The following is a 21,420-nucleotide window of genomic DNA, read 5'->3' as shown; positions in this document are numbered from 1 at the left end:
TTTCATCTTCATCTTCTCCATCTTGTGCTTTAATGAAACTTTTCCCATGTTAACTCCAATAGTTTTTTTTTAAGTCTACAAGAGATTAATCACTTTCCAAAAAAAAAAACACAATGATAAAATAATGATATATTAATGGTTAAATAGACCCAATTATTGTAATGTATATGGCCATGATTTACATAATTGGAGTGGAGTAGAGTGATACGTCATAGACAAGTTGGTTTAAAGTAGTATATTTCAATTATTGAGGTGACTAGAATATTATATTTCAATCTTACAGTACTACTGATTGGTTTAATATATCCTTAATCTGCGATCTCGTGAATTTCGTGCGCTCACCAACCCGCATATACTCGTGTATCGTAGTATCTATTTATTTATTTATAAGTTTCTTCTATCAAAGCTTTCTCCACACACAAACAACAATGGCTTCTACCTCATTTCTCAAATCGTTGAGTCGTGCTTTGCATGCTCCAACATCACCGCGATTCAGTATCTCACACAGTTCCATCATCTTCTCAAGAATCTATTCCTCTTTCACCACCCATGTCCAACCCCAAACCAACCTCGACAGTCTCAATATTGCCGAGGATATTACAGAGGTCAGTTTCATACTATTTTTGTTTGTTTCTATAAGCAAAGGTGAATCTTCTTGTTCATTTGTTGCTGCTTACCTGACACGCAGCTCATAGGAAAAACACCGATGGTTTACTTGAAGGGTGTCACGAAGGGTTGTGTTGCTACTATTGCTGCAAAGCTTGAGCTTATGGAACCATGTTGTAGTGTCAAAGACAGGTATGTGTCTCACCACATGCATTAATCTTTCCTTCTTCCTTTTTAAACATTTACTATCTTTTTCTATTTGTTGGGTCCTCAATAGAGTCATATTTTTTGATCCAACTACACCCAGTCAAACCTACATGTCGGCAGAGATTTAAAGGTTCTAAAAATAAATCTCGGATTTATATTTATCCGTAATTGTATAGACTAATCTCTCTCTCTCTCTGAGTCGGAGAGAACTATAATCTGTCAGACTAAAATTTGATATTTTAACTTAAATTTAAAGTTTATGAACTCTTGGATTTACTTTGGCTGCAAGATTCCATCTGGGTTTGACTAAACCTTTTTATATAATTTCAACAAATTCATGAATAGTTAAATGAGATGACATAAACCTATTTCAGCTTAACTAGAAATTTTGTTTTTGAAACAGCTTGGTGAATGCAACACCCTCTAGAGTATTGGACTCACATATATTTATACATAAGTTTACAAATAGGAGGTTCAATTTGTCTCTATTTTCTTTTGTTTTTATCATTTGCTGTCTTGCAGGATCGGTTATAGCATGATACTTGATGCTGAGCGAAAAGGACTCATAACACCCGGAAAGGTAAAAATTATGATAGTTTTTTTTAAGGGGAATTCTTATCTACCCAACTCAAAAAGTTGGGTAAAGTTACATCCTATGTAAAATACTTTGAAAACAATAAATAATTATAATATTTAATAAATAATTAAATGTGTTAAGATTAAATGACATCATATGATTGATGGAAGGTACACTACCCAACTTTTTGCGATGGGTAGAGAAGTTGTCCTTTTTTTAATGGCAAAATCATGATAGAAACAATGCATGTTCATTTATGATTTTTTATTTTTATAATACTCATTCATGTCACTATAGATCAGTAGGGCCGACCCAACCAGTTTAAAGATTTAAAATATTAATTTTTTGTTATTGTTAAGAGTTGAACTCAAGACCAAAAAAAAAGTGGCTTATATTTTACCAACTCAACTACAATAATATATGTAACTTAAGTGTCATTATATATTTCTATGATTAAATGAAAAAATTTGAGACCTTTTTTACGTCTAAAATTTTGAGACCTAAAGCCCTAGCTTGGGTAGCTTGGGCCGGCCCTGTAGATCGGAGGTGGGGAAGAAGGTGTGGCAATCAATCACTTGCTTGGGGGTGGAAAGTCAGAAGAAGGATGAGGATAATGAGAACCTTATAGTTGCAATGGAGTGTAGAGATAAGGAGGGGTTGCGAAGATTGAAGGAGTTGAAAAAAAGAGATCCATGAATCTGCTTTCTTACAATATCAGAGGGGGGGGGGTTCTTTTTCTAAAAGAAAAAGAGTGAGCTTTTTAATTCAGTCCAGGAGTATTGATGTTTGCTTCATTCAGGAGACCAAACTGATAAATTTTAATGATGCTACTGCTGGTGTTTTCTGGGGTAATAAAAATGTAGAGTGGACGGCGAGTCATTCAACGGGGGCTGCGGGAGGTATGGTTATCTTATGGAGGAAAGATAGTATGGTGGTTAATCATAGTTTCATAGACAAAGGTTTTGTTGGCATTAACGTAACATGGAAAGGTATGGTGTATAATCTAGTCAACGTATATGCCTCGTGTAATAGAATAGAGAGGCAACAAACTTGGGAATCCTTAATTAGAATCAAAAACAGTAGGACTAATGAGGATTGGTGTGTGGCGGGTGACTTTAATGAGGTGTTGAGAAAAGAAGAGCGTATAGGGGAATGTTGTAATCGGAATAGGGGTGGCATGGAGGATTTTTGTAGCTTCGTTGAGGAAATGGAATTAATTGATATTAATTGTGTTGGTGGGAAGTATACTTGGTTCAGAGATAATGGCAAATCTATGAGTAGATTAGATAGATTCTTACTTACTAAGAAATTGATAGAGTCATGGGAGGTGGTTGATCAAAGAATCGATAATAGAGATATCTCGGATCATGCCCCGATTCGTCTAAATGTGGGGAAAATAGATTGGGGCCCGAAACCTTTTTGCTTCAATAATGCTTGGCTTAAGCATGAAGATTTTAATGATTTTGTGGAAAAGGAGTGGAAGAAGTTGGAGGTTAGAGGTAGGGGGGACTTTGTGCTTTATGAAAAATTAAAGAAATTCAAGGAGAGCCTACGGGTATGGAACAGGGAGGTGTTTGGTTAGATAGATTTGAGAGTGGAGGATGCGTCGGCAAGGATTAATGATCTTGACAAGGAAATAGCGGTGAATATGGGGGAAGAGTTAGAGGAGGAGGTTGAAGATAGAAGGAAGGCTACTAAAGATTTTTGGAATTACTTGAATCTTAAAGAAAGCATGCTTAGACTAAAGTCTCGAAATCTTTGGTTGAGAGATGGTGATAAAAACTCAAAAAATTTTCACAATTCTTTGAAGGAGAGAAATAGACGTAAAGCTATAACTATGTTGGAAGTTCCAAATGGGCGATTGGAGGGTGTTGATAATATTAAGGAGGAGGTTAGAAGATATTTTTGTGACTTTTATAAGGAGGAGGATAGGGAGAGGCCGGTCCCGGAGGGTCTTGCTTTCAATTCCTTGGAGGAAGATGATGTGTCTTGGTTGGAAAGAAGGTTCTCGGATGAAGAAATCAAAGAAGCGGTTTGGTCGTGTGACGGGAATAAAAGCCCTGGTCCGGATGGTTTTACTCTTGAACTCTTCAAGAAAAAGTGGGAGCTAGTTAAGGAGGATGTCTACTTATTCGTGAAGGACTTTTATGAGAAGGCAAAACTCACAAAGGCTTGTACTTCTTCTTTCATAACGTTGGTGCCAAAAGTCACTAATCCGCAAGCTTTGAACGAATATCGACCTATTTGTTTAGTGGGTAGTTTGTACAAGATATTGGCTAAGTTGTTGGCAAATAGGCTTAAGAGGGTTATTGGAAAGCTTGTCTCAAACAACCAATTGGCGTTCATTGAAGGAAGAAATATAGCGGACGGAATTCTTGTTGTGAATGAGAGTTTGGACTTAGCAAAAAGAGAGAAGAGGAGTTGTGTAGTGTTGAAAGTCGACTTTGAGAAGGCCTATGATAGAGTGAGTTGGGATTTTGCTAGATACTTGTTCAAGAGGTTGGGGTTTGGAGATCGTTGGATGAGGTGGATGGAGTGTTGTATCTTTTCTAATTCTTTGTCCGTTCTAGTTAATGGAAGTGCGACTAAAGACTTTCGTGTGGAGAAAGGCCTTAGACAAGGTGACCCCTTGTCCCCTTTTGAGTTTGTCTTAGTTATGGAGGTTCTAACGGCCTTAATGAAGAAATCTAAGGAGTTAGGAGAATTTCGTGGTTTTAAATACAAAGATGACAAGGAGGTGGACTTGTTACAATTTGCGGATGATACTATAGTCTTGGCCGAAGGGGATACCGCAAATTTATGGTGTTTGAAAGCTATCCTAAGAGGTTTTGAAATGATGTCGGGGTTAAGAATCAATTTCCACAAGAGTAATCTCTATGGTATAAACATGGGAGATTGGTATCTTGATGCGGCTTCGTCCTTTCTATCTTGCAAAGTGGGATCTTTTCCTTTCAAATTTCTTGGAGTAAGAGTTGGAGAAAGTCCAAGGAAAATTTCGATGTGGAAGGATTTACTAGGGATGCTTAGGAAACGCTTAAACATGTGGAGTGGTAGATTCCTTAGCATGGCGGGAAGGGTGGAGTTGGTTAATTCGGTCCTTAATGCTATACCTATTTATTCGTTATCCTTCTACAAAGCTCCCAAGAAGGTGTTGCAAGAAATTAGATCTATTCAAAGTAAGTTCATTTGGGGAGGAGTTGATTGTAACAAGACCGTACATTGGGTTGGATGGGATATGATTTGCAAACCGAGAAAGGAAGGAGGTTTGGGAGTGAAAATGTGGAGGTAATGAATGTGGCACTTTTAAGTAAATGGAAGTGGCGTATTCTCATGGACAAGGAGGCGGTGTGGCAAGATTTGTTAGAAGCTAGATACGGTAATACGAAACTTAAAGTGTTGATAGGTGATAACTCGGTCTTGAGTAAAAAGGATTCCCATTGGTGGAGAGATTTAATTGCTTCGAATAATTACGAAAGACTCCTCTTCAACCATTTTACGAGTGCAATTAAGTGTAACATAGGTAATGGAGTTCATACTCCATTATGGTATGTGAATTGGACGGGGGAAAAATCTTTGATGGAATCTTATCCCGAGCTTTTTTCTTTGTCTGAAAACTATCTGGACTCCGTTAATCTTGCAGGTGCTTATGTTGATAGTGTGTGGTGTTGGAATATTTCCTCTTGGTTCGGGGACGGTTCGGAAGCTGCCAAGGCGGCTGAAGCTTGTCAATCCAGAGGCTGGCAGCGTACTGGGGCCGGTTCTGCTGTGGAAGACAGCGCTGCTGCTGTCTCGAATCAGGCTGGGAATGATTCCAGCGCTGTTGGGATGACCGGGCAGCAGCTTGAGGTCTTTTTGCGGCACTTGTTGGAAGTTCTAAATTCTGTTTCGGTGAAGGAGAATTACGAAGATCGCTTTACATGGGCCTTGAATTCTAATGGAAGCTTTACCGTTAAATCTTGCTATGATCTTTTTATGGCATCTCTTTCAGGTCCTTCCTTGGAGAGCAACAAGGTTACGGCATTGAACTATCTTTGGAAAAGCAAGGTTCCCTCAAAAATTCTGGTTTTCGGTTGGAGATTTATACACGAACGTATAGCCACAAAGGATCTTTTGGTGAGAAGGGGCATTTTGGCGGAAGGTATGGATTCTATATGCCCGCTTTGCTGTGTTAATGAGGAAAATCTCCCTCATCTTTTCTTCTCGTGCGGAATCACTTCTCGTATTTGGAGGAGGGTGTTCATGTGGATTGAATTATCCAAATTATTGACCCTTGAGGAGTTTGGAGACTATTTTTACAATTGTGGGAAAGTCACTTGTTTAAATAAGAGAATGTTGGTGGGTAATATTTGGCTAGCTACAATTTGGGCTATTTGGTCGATGAGAAATGCGGTTATTTTCAAGAAGGAGCCGTTTAGCTTCACCGATTGTATGTCGGAGATTATCTATAATTCTTGGAGGTGGACTTCTTATTATTATAAGAAGGTGAATCTTTGTAATTTTTATTTATGGAATATTCGACCTCTCGACTGTTTCGAGAGGTAGGAGCTTTCCTCTTTGTATTGGGGTGGAGCATCCCTTTTGCTCCCTTTAATGTCAATTGCTTATTTAAAAAAAATGAATTTGACAGGATATATATATATATATATATATATATATATATATATATATATATAATTCTTCCGATATACATTTTGAAACGTATGAAAATATTATTTCCTTCCATCAGATATCGAGTTTCTCTGTAAATAAAATTCTTTATTTACATGACAAAAAATTATAAAATATATCATTCATTGACACATGTTAAGTGGAATGAGTACGTCATTTATTATGATATGAAAGCTAGCATGTAGAAGATGAGAAAATGGAATAAGCTCTTATGTAGTGATTGAGATAGAGTGTAGTTTATATACAAGCTTAGTTGCATGCTAGTAGTTTAGAGCACAAGAAAACTAATTAACTAGAGCTTGATAGTAACTAACTTGTACATGGATAACAAACTAACTATCATCTAGACTAACTTTTAGTTTCTTCAGTTAATAGTTTCCCCCAAGTTGAACTTTGGTAAATATTCAGCAAATTCAACTTGGTCATGAGAGAATGGAAAGGCTTTGGAAGCAAAGGCTTGGTGAAAAAATTTGCAAGTTAGTTATTGGAAGACACGGGAATGAGCTTCATAACTCCAACTAACAACTTTTCTCTAACAATGTGGTAATTCATCTCAAGATGTTTCGTCCTTTCATGAAATACTGGATTGGCAACTATGTGAAGTGCACTTTGACTATCGCAAAACAAGACTGGAACTTTGGAACATTTGACATGCATGTCTTTTATTAAGTATAAAATTCACTGAAGTTCACATGTATATGCAGCCAGAGCCATGTATTCAGCTTCAGAAGAAGATCGAGAGACCGTGTTTTGCTTTTTCGTTCGCCATGAAATGAGAGAAGTTCCTATGTAGAAACAAGACCTTGACACATATCTTTTGGTATCTATGAAGCCTCCACAATCCGTATCAGAAAATCCATTTATATGAAGAGACGAGTTTCAAGGGAAGAACAAACCTCGGCCTGGGCATTGTTTTAAGTATCTTAACACTGAACAGGCAACATTGTAATGTGTCATGGAAGGTTTTACAAAAATTGGCTGAGCTGTTGAGTGAAGAAGGTGATATCAGGCCTTGTGGTGTTAAGATGGATTAATCTTCCTATAAGTATTCGATAGGAAGGGATGTCATCAAAAGTATGACTGTTATCATGGTATAGCTAGATAGAAGGATAAGATGAAGTGTTGACAGGTTTAGATCCCAAGAACCCTGAGTCAGTTAAGAGATCAGTGCAATACTTTCTTTGAAAAATTAAGATACCTTGTTTAGATTGTGCAACTTCCAAGCCTAAAAAGTACTTGAGTATACCAAGGTCTTTTATCTTGAAGGGCTGATGCAAAATATTCTTCATAAATTGAAATTACTTTATAGAATTACCTGTCAAAATAACATCATCGACATACACAAGCAGAAGTGTGAATGAGGATTCTGTCTTTTGAACAAATAAGGAATGATCAAAAGCTGCTTGTGTGTATCCATGGTGAATGAGAAGTGAAACTAGCTTTTCATACCATTATCTACTGGCTTATTTTAAGCCATGGAGGGATTTTATCTAATTGCAAACTTGATTTGGCTTAGAGGTCTGAACACAATGATGAATTATCATGTATACATCTTCATGTAATTCACCATGCAGAAAAGCGTTATTTACATTAAGTTGATGTAAGTGCCAATTATTGATCAAAGACAATTCTAGAACAAGTCTAACTGTGAGAAAGTATTAGAGTAATCTAAACCTTCAATATGGTTATAACCTTTTACGAGCTGTGCCTTAAATCTTTATATGCTACCATGTGATTTGTGCTTGATTCTGTAAACCCATCGACAACCTATTGGTTTCACATTGGGTGAAAGGTCTACAAGTTTCCAAGTACTAGTTTTCTCAAGAGCATCAAGCTCAATTTTCATAGCTTGGTTCCAACATTCAAATTTGCAGGCCTCATTATAAGTTTTAGGTTCATGGTTTGTGGTAAGAGACAAACTAAAATGATATTGGGATGGAGATAAATTATAATAGGAAAGAAAACTAGAGATAGAGTAATGAGAACCTGAAGATGATGGATTATATGGATCATTGAAGGATGCACATACATAATCTTTGTGATGTGAAGGTTGGTGCCTTACTCTTGAAGAAACTCGGGTGGTTGAGGTTGGTCTGTGGCAAATGGTTGAGGAACATGTAGGATATCATGATAGATGTTGGGATTAGAAGTAGGTGGATTATAAACTGGTTGGTCATATGGTTTAATGATAGGATCAAATGTAGGAATATCATGAAATTATGTCGTGGTGGTGTCTGACTTGTGGTGTAAGTCATTGAAATATTCTCCATTTTGTGTTGTAGAAGAGGAGTGACTATGATAGGGAAAGATATTTTCATGACGTGTGATATTTCTAGAGATTATTATGCTATGAGAATGTAGGTCTAACAAAAGAGATCCTTTGTATCCAACTGAATAACTTAGAAAAACAACTTCTAACTCGAGTATCAAGTTTGATTTTATGGTTAGACAAAGTTGATGCATAGCACAAATAACCAAAAAATTTAATATGATTTATATCAGGTAATGTATCATAGCGTAACTGATAAGGATATTGAGTGTTAAGCAAGGGCGTTGATGCTTGCATAATCTATCTCCATGTGAAGTGGAATGAGTATGTTATTTATTATGATATGAAAGCTAGCATGTAAAAGATGAGAAAATGGAATAAGCTCTCATGTATTGATTGATATAGAATTTAGTTTATATACAAGCTTAGTTGTATGCTAGTAATTTAGAGCATAAGAAAACCAACTAACTAGAGCTTGATAGTAACTAACTTGTACATGGATAACAAACTAATTACCATCTAAACTAATTTTTAGTTTCTTTAGTTAATATCATTAACTTCACATATTCCAAAGTATAATCATTGATATTTATTCTTATGTCTTTTGCATCTAGTTGGTGGTGCTTCATTCCTTTTTTTGTTGTTATTCTTAGTTATTAACTTGTTTTTTGTGTGCACTTAATTTAGAGTATTTTGGTGGAACCTACTGGTGGGAACACAGGAATTGGTCTTGCCTATATAGCAGCTACTAAAGGATATAAACTCATTTTGACAATGCCTATTTCAATGAGTTTAGAGAGAAGAATTCTTATGAGAGCATTTGGAGCTGAACTTGTTTTGACTGAATATTCTAAGGCAATGAGTGGAGCAGTTCAAAAAGCTGAAGAAATTGTAAAAAATACACCTAATGCGTTCATGCTTCAACAATTTGATAATCCTTCAAATCCTAAAGTACATTATGAGAATACTGGACCAGAGATATGGGAAGATACAAGAGGTAAAGTAGATATTTTAGTTTCCGCAATTGGAACTGGTGGAACCCTTTCTGGAACAGGTCGATTTCTAAAAGAACAAAATCCAAACATTAAGGTAGGTAAATCATTCTCAATGACATAATTGTCTTTTAGTGTCAATTAATCATGATTGTCTTTTAGGTTATTGGTGTAGAACCTCTAGAAAGCAACATACTTAACGGTGGAACACCAAGTAAGATATATGAATAAAAAGCTAACGTTTTGTGTTAATTGTATATATTTATATTCTTAGAATATTGATATAATAAATTGTAATTACAGGACCTCACATAATTCAAGGTATTGGATCTGGTTTTGTGCCTAAGAATTTGGATAAAGAAGTCCTTGATGAAGTTATAGCGGTTTGTTCTTCTATATTTCTCTTGTTGCTTTATTTTCATCAAAATCCAATGAATTATTCTAATTTATGAAGACATTTTCTTTTAATTGTTTGGCATGTGATGTTACAATTTTTGCAGATATCAGGTGAAGAATCTGTCAAAACTGCAAAGACAATAGCGCTTCAAGAAGGCTTGTTGGTTAGTATTTTATGTTTATCTATTGTATCTTATTAACCGTTGACTTTATACTTTTGGTTACTTACATATATTTTTTCTTTAATAAATAGGTGGGAATTTCTTCTGGTTGTGCTGCAACTGCTGCATTGCAGGTTGCAAAGAGACCTGAAAATGAAGGAAAGCTTATCGTGGTATGTATGTTTCATCATTAAGAACAAGTTTTTATACCTTATAAATTTTACATTTTTAGTTCATCTAAACAAAATCCATCAAATAGTGATCTCTGAAGTGTTTTTCGATCAATAAAATTAATCATTCTTATTTAAATTATTACATCTCCTTTAGTCGATCAAATCCTATTATTCCATTTTCACATGACAATCACTTTCATATTTTTAACTCTTAAAAGATTTATAAAATTTCAAATTCTCAAAATTAAATTATTTTATTTTAATTTTAATACCCACAATTTTTATTCATCGTAGGTTATATTTCCAAGCTTTGGGGAAAGATATTTGTCTACTTCTCTTTTTGAAGAAGTACGAGAAGAATGTGAGAAGATGGAACCAGTGCCATGAAACAATTTTAACTATTTCATGTTTAAGACTTATTCTCACTTGCATTTCTTACAAGAGGTCGATGATACCCTCAAGATATTTAGGTATATAGTCTATAGCTTTGTCTTTAGATTATACTAGCACTACAATAACAAAACTTTTTTTTTACGTTAGTTAAAAATGGGGGTTAACCTCGGATCTAGGATTCATTGAGGAGAAATACTTAATGATTATGGGTTTGATTATGGGTTTGATTCTCTTTTGTGATTTGCAACCAGTCGTTGAACACCTATAGTTAGAACATCATTTGAAACCAATTAAGATAATCAACAAAAACAACATTAAATATTTATGAGTTTTTTAATTTTTTAACTTTTACTTCTAAAATCATGCAACACATCCTTATACTTTTCTACATGTTGGAAAAAATAAATATTAGTAAAAAGAATTAAAAAATAAAATGAATAAATATATATTACTAATTGATATAAAACATTTACTTACTAGTTTTCTCATATTCTCTCTTGATGATCATGACGAATAAAATTCACATCGTGTGAATCATTTTCTTCAGATGAGAGACGCACATGTGTTGCAAAAGAAGGCATTTCAAAATTTAAATCTTGATTTTCATCATTATCTACAATATGTTTTCCTTGTAGAACAATTGACCATTTTGTGCTAGAAGGATCAGTGATGTAAAAACTTGTTTTGCTTAGGATGATATGATGAATGGTTTGTTCAAATAAGTTGTCTTTCAAAGATCAACCTTTGTGAATCCTAATTCATTGATTTTTACATTAGTGTTAGTATCAATCCACTTGCACTTAAATAAAGGCACTTTAAAACTAACATTGTCAATCTCCAAAATCTTCTCAATAACTCCAAAGTATGCTCTAGATGCCAGTAGAGGATTGTTATCTTTGGGACTAGAGAAGTACATGATTTCAGCTTCCATCAAACCCTATTATTTTGTATGGTACTACAATCATCCTTTAATTTTCTATGGAATAAAAATTTAGTAATGTTGTATACCCTCCAAGTTAGTACATTAAACTTAGGCGTATACGAAATTCATTTAAGTGTCTCATATGCACCACTCTCTTTAGAAACCCTTTCATTAAATCAAGTCATAAAAAATTTATATACTCAGTCAACATCAATTTTTCACTCATCCGAGGAATTTTTTCTTGATAAGACTTTTGTGAGCGGACAACTAAGATTGAACTTCATCAACTTTATTCAATAAATAAAAATATGCTTGAAAAACTACATTTTGGTCCATTGTTTTAACATTTAAATCTCGAGTACCTCTACCTCCATATCTTCCATCACGACGAGACTCGGGAACTCCTTTAAAGTTTGCTTCTAATAAATAGTTTGTACAAAACTCATTAATGTCTCCTGTGATGTACCATTCAACGATCAAAGCTTCTGGAAGATGATAATTCTTTGTATACCCTTTAAAGATCTTCATGTATCGCTATATCGAACACATCCTTCTTAAATAAACTGGACCATAAATTCTAGTCTCCCTTACTAGATGAACAACTAAGTGAACCATAATGTCAAAAAATGATGGAGAGAAGTACATCTCTAACTAACACAAGATAACTGCAACCTCATGTTCCAACTCCTCTAAATTTCTAATATTAATGACTTTACTACATATAACATTGAAGAATAAGCACAATCTGGTTATAGTAACCCTTATATTTTTTGGTAAAATTCCACGGATAGCCACTGGTAGAAGTTGTCTCATCAAGACATGAAAATCATGAGATTTTAATCCAACTACTTTAAAATCTTTCATTGACACAAGTTTCTTCACATTTCATGTGTACCCTTGGGGAACTTTGATACCCGGCAAACAATCGCAATTTTTTTCTTCTTTTTTCGACAAAGTGTGACATGCTGGGGGCAAATATGTTCTATTTTTTATATATTTTGAGACTAACTCTTGTCGTATACCTATCACCACCATATCTAGATGATATTTATTACTATATTTTATCTTGTCTTTTATGTTAAAAAGTGTTCCAATCAAACTATCAGATAGATTTTTCTCCACATGTATCACATCAAGACAATGTCTTATATCAAGACTAGACTAATATGAAATATCAAATAACACTGACCTTTTTTTCTAAATATTTTTCTCCACGATTCCTTTTTGTTTCTTTTCAAAGACAATATTAACGTGTTGTTGTCTTTTATATATTTCCTTCCTGGTTAAGGATTTTGGAGCGATACCAAACTCCTGTTCTCCATTAAAATCCTTTTGCAATTTATGGTATGAATGATTAGGTCTTAGAAAGTTTCGATACCTAAGGTAAACTGTCTTTTTTTTTAATTTTGTAATTGGTGGGAGCATGTATCATCTTCACATTTATGACACACTTTATGTCCCTTTACGGTTTACCCAGAAAACTTATTACCGTATGCAGAAAAGTTATTGATTGTGCAAAATAACATGGTATGCATCTTAAATTTATCACTTGTATACACATCATCAACATCAATGCATTTCTCCGACAAAACTATCAAATCGTGAATCAATAGCATTAACTAAACATCTATGTCATTTCCTGGTTGTTTTAGACTTTAAATCATTAACATCATATATTTGTGCTTCATGCAGAAACACAGAGATAGATTGTAAATTATGAGAAGAACATGCAATGAAGTATATTTAGTATCAAATTACCAGACGAGTTCATTTCTTTGGTGGCAAGTCCAAACCTAAGTTTCCTGGCTCAAGGGAAAAATCTAGGAACAACAAATCAATTTTCTTCCATTGCAATAAATCAGCTACATAGCAATTTTTTTCCATCACATAATCTTTCATTTGCATGCCATATAGTATTCTTTGCATCACACACACACACACACACATATTGTGGTTTATTGGTCTATCTCCTTAGATACGCTGTTGTCTTCGATTATAGTTAAATTTCTTGTAGTTAATGAAACTTAACTATAATCTAAGACAATGATGCATCTGAGAAGCCATGTCATCATACCATAATCTATATGTAAAATAACTTCAAATGAACGATGAGATGCATGTAATCCAAAAACAATGGTTTGTTTAAGTTGGTTTTCAAATACAATTTAATTTTCAGATTATAGTATCTATGTCAATTTAAACGAATGTATTTTAAGTGAGGTGTATGAAAAACAAGTCATCTACCTATTATGTAATAAACTCAAACAACAACATACAATCGAATCAAATAATATAAATTTGTGAGCAATGAAAAAGATATATTATAAAATTCTAGGATGCACCTTTATTGAAACTAATTATGGAACATGAATCAATTCTGAAGTTCATCTAGTTTGTGAAGCAAAGAAGAAGAAATATAAGGAGGAAGAAGCTTACACAACAACTTCATACTTCTTATATTTCTTCTCATTGTATCTCAAACTAGATGAAGTTTTTTGCCAATGTTGTTTCTTCATTAACTAAAATGTGTTGTTCTTCTTGAGTCCTACAATAACCATGAAAAACATCATGTTTGTGAAGTTATGAAAAAAATACAAGGTGGATGAAGTTTCCATCATAGCTTCGTGCTTCTTTTACTTTTTTCCATAACTACACAAATAATATGTACCATAGCCAAAGTATGGTCTTTGTTAAGGTAGTGAAGACGAATCTGAAAAAATGAGAATAATTAATCAACAAAAACAACATGCAACAAATGAGATAATGGGGAACTATCTAACAATAAGATGTAAGAAGAAGAATACCTTAACGTATGAAGCACAAGATTTACTGCTAATGGCGAAGAAGAAGAGAAAAAAATAGTGCTAAGGTTTCACTATGAAAGGAACGACGCTACTGTCAATAAGTGAAACTTGATTCGCTTATATATGAGTAAATTATTTCACAACGGTTATCTACCAACCGTATTGATAAGTATTTATTTATTATAAATATATCACAACGGTGGAACGTACCAACCGTAATCACATCTCTTTAAGTTTTTTATATAAAGATAAAAAAAATGCCCCTTAACATTAAAGGAATAATATATATGATGGTGCTGAGGTTCGAATCCATGAAAGCTTGATGGTTTTACCACGGTTGGCTGCTCAACCGTTGTTATATACGATTAATTTTTAATCAAAAAAACAAAAATAATATGGTAGCGCCTTAGAGATGTCACCACGGTGTAGTGAAGAATCGTGATGACCATGACATTGTAGTTTACGCGCTTTGTAGTAGTGACATCTAATTCATAAATAAAATTACTCATAATTCAGTTTGATTTTGGATAATTTATTGTAAAATCAAATCCAATATAATTTAATTTAAATTAATTTCAACTTTTATTTTTATACTAATTTCATATAATAGAATAGATAAACATTGTGGTTATCAAATATACTATATAGAACTAATCCCACGTCCAATATTTAGACTCTGTTTGGTAAAACTAGTTGGTAACTGATAGGTGGTAGCTGGTGACTGGTAGCTGGTAGCTGGTGACTGATAGTTGGTAGCTGGTGATTGATAGCTGATAAGTTAATTTGAGTGTTTGGTAAATTAGCTGTTACACTAGCTGATAAATACAAAATGACACAAAAGGACATTCTTATTAAGAAATTTGTGATTTATTTATCTTATTATATTATATTATTATATTATTAAATTAATTTATATTTGATAAAAATAAATATATTAATACAAACTTACAAAGCAATTTTAATATATGTGAAAATTTTTAAAAATATCAAAATATTTTAAATTTGTAAATAAATTATATAAATAAATTTAACGAAATACATAAAATTTGAATTCAGTTAAATTAATCAAAATTAATGATAAAAATAAGTTTATTATTTAATATTATACCATAAAAATATAATAAAAATTTTAATTTTATTTGTCTCGGTTAATCTCATTGATTCTTCGATTATATTTCACTATTTCAAAATTTATTGTATACTTTAGATGTTATTAAAATCATTAAAGATTAAAAAAATATTAAACATTGAATCATAATATATATTGAAGGGTAAAAATAGATTTTTGTTAAAATAATAAGGGCATAAATGAAAGAAAAAGTCACAAGATCAAAAGTTATTTCAAATAGCTTTTAAAAAAAAAAGACAAAAGCTAGTAAAAAAGCTAAAAGCTAAAAACTACAAACAATTACTAAACAAAGTTTTTTTATTTATATGAGCTGAAAAGCTAAAAGATAAAAGCAAAAAACTCTTTTTATGGCGTTACCAAACAGACTCTTACTCAATAGTAGGAGAAGACATAAACTGTAAATAAAGAATTCCAAGTGCCTAGCTCTTTACACATTAAAATAAGTTTGTCATAATTAATTATTTAACCTAAAGGGTGCATAGTTTCTTTTGGGCTCTCTTTAAATATTGAGGTCATGTGCTATAGTACTGTTTGCACATGCATAAGGCTCGCACCGTCTCTGATCACAAAAAACTTTTATCATCATACCGATAGTCATTCTAATAAGGCTCGCACCGTCTCTGATCTCAAAAAACTTTTATCACCATACCGATAGTCATTCTAACACGGTAGTGAAAGTTGCTAACACGGTAGAACAGGGGTGTGCATGTATTTTTAACACTTCATCGTCTAAGTCAGTGGCGTTAAAGAGGTGTATATGAATTAAAAAGAATCAATAATTGGGTGTATATGAATTTATATGTGATAGGCGGTTAAAACTGATCCTGATTGGTCTAACGCAGAATGTAGGAGATTGTCGGATTCAATATAATAAATGATAAAAAATGAGTAGTTCGAATTCGTTGTGCGTTCCTCTAGAAAAAGTCTGTCTATTTATCGTTCTCCTGCAAGAGTTTTTTAAATTGGACTTTATTTGCGAGTTTGGAGGGAAAGGAGAGGAGAGTTTTGAAAAATAGGAAGAATTGAGTGAAAAAATAGAAAGATTTTGAGTAGAAAGATTTTGGAGGGTTTGATTTTATTCATAATACCAAAAATTCCCTAGAATGGGGAACTCAAAAATTATATTGAATGAGGATTTTGAAGGGCTTACATAAATTTATCAAATATCTTTAAGGTTAATATAGTTTTCTAAAAATTAAAAATATAGTAATGATAATGACTCTTTTATTATTTCTAGACAAAATTATTTTTTAAAAATATATTAAATATTTTTCTATAATTTTTTTAAATTTCATTTTCGAAAGTCTTCTCCTCCCTCCCCACCAAACTTGCAAACAAATCTTAATATTTTGTCAATCTTATTACACTAATTATTTTTGTTGGATCGGTTTTAAACACCATCTATTATATATGTTACCGTACAGAATACTAATAATAATAGTATTATATACTATAAAATAACCCAATATATATTGTGAGATATTCCCTTAATAAAAACGGTCTTTTTCCTAGTTCTGCTAGGGTTTGGTCTTTCTTCTCCTACTGAGAAGTCTTGTTCTTGTCCCGGTTTTTGGTCCGATCTATCGGTTTTTTCTAGAATGGAAGGTCCTAACATTAGTAATCTGTCACTACAAGAAGATGACGAGGAGGGAGGTTTTTGCTTTGATGTGGAGGATGAGGGTGGAGATGCGTGTGATTTAAGGTTATGCCTGGTAGGGAGATTCCTATGCGATAAACCGATTCATCTTCTGTCTATGAAAAAGAGAGTGGCTGATATGTGGCGCCCAGTCAAAGGGGTGATAATCAAGAAAGCTTCTGAAGGTTTATTCTTGTTCCAGTTCTCACACAGATTAGATATGGAAGCAACGATAAAAGGAGGTCCGTGGACGTTTGGAAGCCACTTGCTTATCATTGAGAAAGTTCAGATTGGTGTCCAGCTAGAGAATATTCCCCTGTTCCATGTCGAGTTTTGGGTTCAGGTCCATAATCTCCCGGCGGGTTTAATGTTGGGGAGAGTGGGTACAACAATCGCTAATTTCATCGGTACATTTGTGGAGTACGATAAGAACAACAATTCAAGCTTTTGGCGGCAATACATGCGTCTGAGAATTAAGGTTGATGTGCGACAGCCTCTAAAGAAGAATACTAGAGTGAAAAATAAAGGCGGTGAATGGTGCACAGTCAGTTTCAAATATGAAAATTTGGGTCTGTTTTGCTTCGTCTGTGGTATTTTGGGTCATTCGGAACAGAGATGTGAAGTCCGATTCGCTATGGAGGAGGATACCGGAGATAGGGGGTGGTCGAATGAACTCAGAGTGGAAAATCGGAGGTTTGTCAATGGATCAAATTCCAAGTGGCTGAAGGAGGAAAGTGTTGGTAGGGAGGCTGTGAAGCAAAACGTGGGAGTGCATGGGGCGCGTGAGCATCACGCGCAGGAGGAAGCAAGTGAGGCGCGTTCTCCACCAGAAGGGGCCCCTCATAATTTGGCCATTATTACTGAATCATTACCTGGTCTCCATAACAGTTGCCACAATTTAAACCACAATCAAATCATTCCGTCAAAACCCATTACTAGCCATAAATCTCCTGCCAGCAATCATTTGGTCATTACCGAAGGAATATTCGGTGGCATAAAAACAACCCAATCATTAACCATCAATGCTTTGTCCCCCACTTTCTCCAATCCCTCATTGAACATGCCCACGTGGCCAACAAACCATGGCCCACCTCTCTCTCATAAACCAACCGGCCCCCACTTATTACACCAACCAATAGAAATCCATCATACCCCACCTCCCATGCAAAACCCTCATGTTACGTTTAACACCCAGGCCCATCCAACCACTCTGCTAAACCGTGGAAATCCTTCACATGTTCACAAATCAAACTCTTTAACCCCTAAACCTCATAAATTCAAACCAAAAAATACCAGCTCTAAGACTAATGCCAACAACCAAAATAAACCGTCTACTCTCAGTAAACCAAACCCTGTCATTATCCCAACTATTTTCCTTTCTCAATCTTCCCAACCTGGTACTGTGACTGAGCAGAATGGTGATGAACAGCTCGAACATAAAAGACGTCGGGAACAGGTTTATGATGGAGATGTTGTGACTACTGAAGCAATCCCATCTTTTTTATCGGCATGTCCTGGCAGCCAGGACTGCCGGGAAAAATGAGGATCCTTAGCTGGAATTGCCGGGGCCTGAGCAACCCGCGAGCAATTCCGAACTTGCGACAGCTTGCTCAAAAACAACACCCTGATATCCTCTTTCTGTCCGAAACGTTGGCGACAAACCACAAGCTTGAACGTGTTCGTGTTCTGCTCAAGTTTGATTCTTGTTTAACTGTTGATGTTGTCGGGAGAAGCGGAGGGTTGGCGGTGTTGTGGAAGAATTCGATTAAGTGTAGTGTAACGAATTTCTCTCGAAATTTTGTTAATTTGGTGGTCAAGGAGGAAGGGAAAGATGAGTGGAGACTTACATGTTATTTTGGTTACCCAGAAAGACATAGAAGACGAGAAGCGTGGGATATGCTTCGCGAGTTACGGGATATGTCGAATGTTCCTTGGTGTGTAATTGGTGACTTTAACGACCTCCTGTCGCAGCATGACAAAGTCGGGATCCATCCTCATCCTAACTGGCTTTGCACCGGCTTTCGCAACGTCGTCTCCGACTGTAATCTCCTGGATATTCCACTGGAAGGGCATCCTTTCACGTGGATTAAAATTAGAGGCACACCACATGTTATCGAAGAGCGATTAGACCGTGCGCTTGTTACACAAGACTGGCTGGATATCTACCCTGCGGCAAAACTGAGCAATTTATTGGCCTCACACTCTGATCATAGCCCAATCCTCCTTATGTGTGAACCCTATCGGAGGCAGCAGTCCAAGCCTTACTCCTTTAGGTTTGAGAATGCTTGGCTTAAAGAGGAAGAGCTGCATGGGGTGGTGCATAAAGGGTGGAATGTCGAGACAGAAGCGGATGTCCTCCAACGTATTAGTAACTGTGCGCGGGAACTCTCTAGTTGGAATAAAGTGAAGTATAAGCAACATAACAGTAACTTATCTATCTATATGGCAGCCATGGAAGCTGCTAGGTTGTCGCATGATGAGAACGCGGCGGCGAGATTTTTTGAAGCACAAAAGGAGTATAATATTATTCTTAATAAAGAGGAAATTTTCTGGAAGCAACGAGCTAAGATGCATTGGCTGCGACATGGTGATTCGAACTCGAGATTCTTCCACAGGTCTGCTACTGTTCGTAATAATTTTAAGAAAATTCACACGCTTCTAGATGAGACAGGGGCGGAAGTGACACGGCAGGAGGAGTTATGCCATGTAGCTAAGTCATACTTTGAACAACTCTTTGCAATGAAACAGGGGGTGCACGATCCGGTCCTTAATTGTATTTCACCGGTAATATCGCAAGCGGATAATTTGAAGTTATTGAATCATATTACTAAAGCGGAACTATATGAAGCCTTGATCCAAATGCACCCTGATAAATCTCCCAGACCTGACGGTTTTAATCCGGCTTTTTATCAGCATTTTTGGGAACTATGTGGGGATGATATTTTTATGGCAGCTTCGACATGGTTGGACAGGGGCTTCTTTCCTTCGGATCTTAATGAAACCAACATATGTCTTATTCCCAAGTGTGCTAATCCAAAAGACATGAAGGATCTCAGACCTATATCTCTTTGTAATGTCGTTTACAAGTTAATAGCTAAATTACTTGCAAATCGGCTGAAGGTTGTTCTCAATAAGTGTGTTTCGGAGGAGCAGTCGGCGTTTGTTAAAGGGAGGTCGATTCTTGATAATGCTATGGTGGCCACAGAAATTATTCATTCTTTAAAAAGGAAGACGTCGGGCAATAAGGCCTATCTTGCCTTAAAGATCGATATTAGTAAAGCTTATGATAGAGTTGATTGGGGTTTTTTGCATGGGGTTCTCCTTCGTATGGGTTTTGATGAGAAGTGGATTCACTGGCTTATGATGTGTGTGACTTCGGTGCACTATTCTGTTCTTGTTAATTCCGATAGAGTTAGGCCTATTATTCCAGGACGAGGACTTAGACAAGGCGATCCTTTATCGCCATACCTCTTTATTCTTGTATCTGAAGGACTTTCGGCACTTATCAGAAGTGCAGTTGCTCGAGGAGATATCCATGGTGCACAGATATGCAGGGGGGCACCTAGTGTGTCCCACTTGCTTTTTGCTGACGACTGTTTCTTGTTTTGCAGGGCAAATATTGTGGAAGCAACTAATCTTATGGAAATTCTCAACACATATGCCGAGGCAACTGGGCAAGAGATCAACGTATCAAAGTCTGAAGTGTTTTTTAGTGGTAATCTGAGCGGTCCAGCCCAAGTAGACTTAGCCCATATGATGGGGGTAAGGAGGGTTTTGGGTACAGGGAAGTATTTGGGGTTACCTTCCATGATTGGTAGGAGTAAGAAAGCGGTGTTCTCTTTTATTAAGGATAGGATCTGGAAAAGAATCAATTCGTGGAGCGGTAGATCTCTATCTAAAGCTGGCAAAGAGGTTATGATAAAGTCTGTCCTTCAGTCGATACCGGCTTACATTATGAGTGTCTATGTGATTCCGGAGGGGGTGGTGAATGATATTGAAAAAATGCTAAATTCTTTCTGGTGGGGTGGTAGTGGTAACAACAAAGGTATAAGGTGGTTATCTTGGGATCGGATGACTTCTTCGAAGAGTGAAGGAGGTTTGGGGTTCAGAGATTTCAAATCCTTTAATATGGCTATGGTAGCAAAACAAGGATGGAGCATTCTGTCGAAACCAAATTCTCTTGTGGCTAGAATTTTCAAAGCAAGGTACTTTCCTCGTTCGTCCTATCTTGATTCTGTTATTGGTAATAATCCGAGTTTTGTTTGGCGAAGTTTGTGGAAGGCGAGGGTGGTTATTAAGCAAGGTAGTAAGTGGTCTATTGGTGATGGTAGTAACATTAAGGTTATGTATGAACCGTGGCTCCGAGAAGGAGGTGGAGGTTATCTTAGTGGCCCACAGTTGCAGAGTACTAGTGATCTCTCAGTTAAAGATCTCCTGTTACCAAATATAAAGAAATGGAATGTGGATTTAATTAACCAACTCTTCGA

General features: G+C 35.5%; 1 protein-coding gene across 1 annotated transcript; it reads left to right on the top strand.

The window, feature by feature from the left end:
- The first annotated feature begins 332 nt into the window (after positions 1-332).
- Positions 333-10,721, top strand: LOC131623608 (cysteine synthase-like). Its single transcript, XM_058894615.1, has 9 exons — positions 333-605; positions 689-798; positions 1,336-1,393; positions 9,015-9,416; positions 9,482-9,533; positions 9,623-9,702; positions 9,820-9,879; positions 9,969-10,049; positions 10,344-10,721. The coding sequence occupies exons 1-9, from the start codon at positions 429-431 to the stop codon at positions 10,434-10,436; spliced, it is 1,113 nt and encodes a 370-aa protein (XP_058750598.1). The 5' UTR covers positions 333-428; the 3' UTR covers positions 10,437-10,721.
- The last annotated feature ends 10,699 nt before the right edge of the window (positions 10,722-21,420 follow it).

The sequence above is a fragment of the Vicia villosa genome, unplaced genomic scaffold (assembly GCF_029867415.1).
Source record: "Vicia villosa cultivar HV-30 ecotype Madison, WI unplaced genomic scaffold, Vvil1.0 ctg.000074F_1_1, whole genome shotgun sequence".
Classification (NCBI taxonomy): domain Eukaryota; kingdom Viridiplantae; phylum Streptophyta; class Magnoliopsida; order Fabales; family Fabaceae; genus Vicia; species Vicia villosa.
Note: the sequence above shows the minus strand (reverse complement) of the source record. Positions and strands in the feature narration are given on the sequence as shown.

Bases quoted from the DNA above. Each gene is read 5' to 3' on its own strand.
- LOC131623608 (XM_058894615.1), top strand. From the start codon at position 429: ATGGCTTCTACCTCATTTCTCAAATCGTTGAGTCGTGCTTTGCATGCT. The intron at 799-1,335 runs GTATGTGTCTCA...GCTGTCTTGCAG, and splicing joins TGTTGTAGTGTCAAAGACAG to GATCGGTTATAGCATGATAC. The intron at 9,703-9,819 runs GTTTGTTCTTCT...CAATTTTTGCAG, and splicing joins TCCTTGATGAAGTTATAGCG to ATATCAGGTGAAGAATCTGT.